This window comes from Nannochloropsis gaditana (assembly GCF_000240725.1).
Source record: "Nannochloropsis gaditana CCMP526 unplaced genomic scaffold scaffold467, whole genome shotgun sequence".
NCBI classification, from domain to species: domain Eukaryota; class Eustigmatophyceae; order Eustigmatales; family Monodopsidaceae; genus Microchloropsis; species Microchloropsis gaditana.
The window spans coordinates 18,179-19,652 of NW_005803486.1; the positions used below are offsets into that span (position 1 = coordinate 18,179).

The 1,474-nt window shown below is 59.6% G+C and overlaps 1 protein-coding gene across 1 annotated transcript; it reads right to left on the reverse strand.

Moving 5' to 3' along the window:
• Positions 1-29: 29 nt before the first annotated feature.
• On the reverse strand, positions 30-1,472 carry NGA_0165400 (uncharacterized protein; the record flags this gene model as incomplete). Its single annotated transcript, XM_005854552.1, has 4 exons — positions 30-190; positions 569-699; positions 990-1,097; positions 1,329-1,472. Coding segments are annotated over 4 exons (528 nt in total), but the record flags the coding sequence as incomplete, so codon positions are not given.
• Between the last annotated feature and the right edge of the window lie 2 nt (positions 1,473-1,474).

Consider the following 1,474-nt stretch of genomic DNA (forward strand, 5'->3'; position numbering starts at 1 on the left):
TGTCCCTCCCTCCTTCCCTCCCCCTTCCCTGCGTCTCTTCGACCGTTACCAGGCTACCTGTAAGACGGAAACGCGCTGCTCCATGAGCTCCCGCCGGGTCAAGTGCCTGTCGGTCAGCACTTTTTCCAAATTCGACATTTCCCGCTCGATTTTTTGGATCTCCGCGTGAATGGAGGCGTTGACGTCCGATCTGATTCGGAGAGGGATAAGCACGGCAAATGAGCTAGGGTTGAACCGGGGCGGGAGAGAAGGAGGCGGGAAGTGGCACGAGAAACATCGCCGAGGGGGAAGGCTGGAAGGAAAGACGGCTGTCGGGGTGCCGAAGGTGTCAAGGGTGGAGCACGCACACCATGTGCCCGTTTCCCCCCTTCAATTGAAGCGAGGGTGAGCCGACTGAGGAGGACGGATCCTTACTGCCTCCGGCACACCTTTCTGCCCTTTCCGACACGATCATCGCGCCCCCCCCCTTTTTTTTGGGGGCCCTCCACCGATTCTTGTCGATTTCTCCGACCCTGCACCTTCTGCGCCATCGATTCCTCCCTCCCTCCCTCCCTCCCTCCCTCCTCACCGCAAGGATTGTAGGTCCCTCTCGATCACTTCCTTGTTGTGGCGTTGCGCCACGTCGAAACGCATGGTGCTGCCGAAGAGACGTTCGCTCAAGTCTGATTTCAGGTCCAACAGGTCCCGCCGCGTCGCGATCTTCCCGGGGGGGGAAAGGGAGGAATTAAGGTGGGTGCAATGTGCAATTTGTTGATGGCATTGGAAGGTGGGGGCCAGAGGGTCGGTCTCGGGACGAACGAGGAAATTTCCTGAGGCAAAGCCGCCTCACAGAGAGGCGCTCCAAGCAGTGCCAACAGTCTCACAAGGCACCGTCCTTCCTCCTTTCGTCCCCCTCTTCCTCCCCAGGCCCGAAGACCGTTTCGATGCCCCTCGAAAAGCTACCCGGAGGAAGCCCCTCGTCTCCCCTTCCCCCGTCCCCTCTTGCTCACCATCGCCGTGCTTCTCAACGTGCACTCCTCCATCCCCGCGACCAGCACTCTCAAGACGGTCTGGGCCTGCGCTTTGGAGAAGCCTGCTTCCTGCAAGGAGTCGCACATCTGGGTCGGGGAAGGACGCACGGAGGGAGGGAGGGAGGGAAGGAGGGAGGGAGGGAAGGAGGAAGGGAGGAAAAATAAGTGAAAAGGCCAGTCAGGCCAAGAGAGGGGTGCCAATGATCACTTCGTTGTAAAGAGTAGGCATCACGTCCCTGCATCGTACACCACTGTCTGTCATCTGAGGGCCCCTTTCCCGCCAGCTTGGGCCGTGAGGTGCTTCGTCTTATGACTCACTTTCATGGTGTCAAAGGATACCACCGCCTTCCCCGGTCCCAACAAAGAAGCATGAATTTGTGATGAAGGAGCGGATGGAGTGCCGGACAGGGTGGGGGAGGCGTTGAACGGAGTAGAGAACAAAGGCGGGGGGGAGGGGGAGGAGG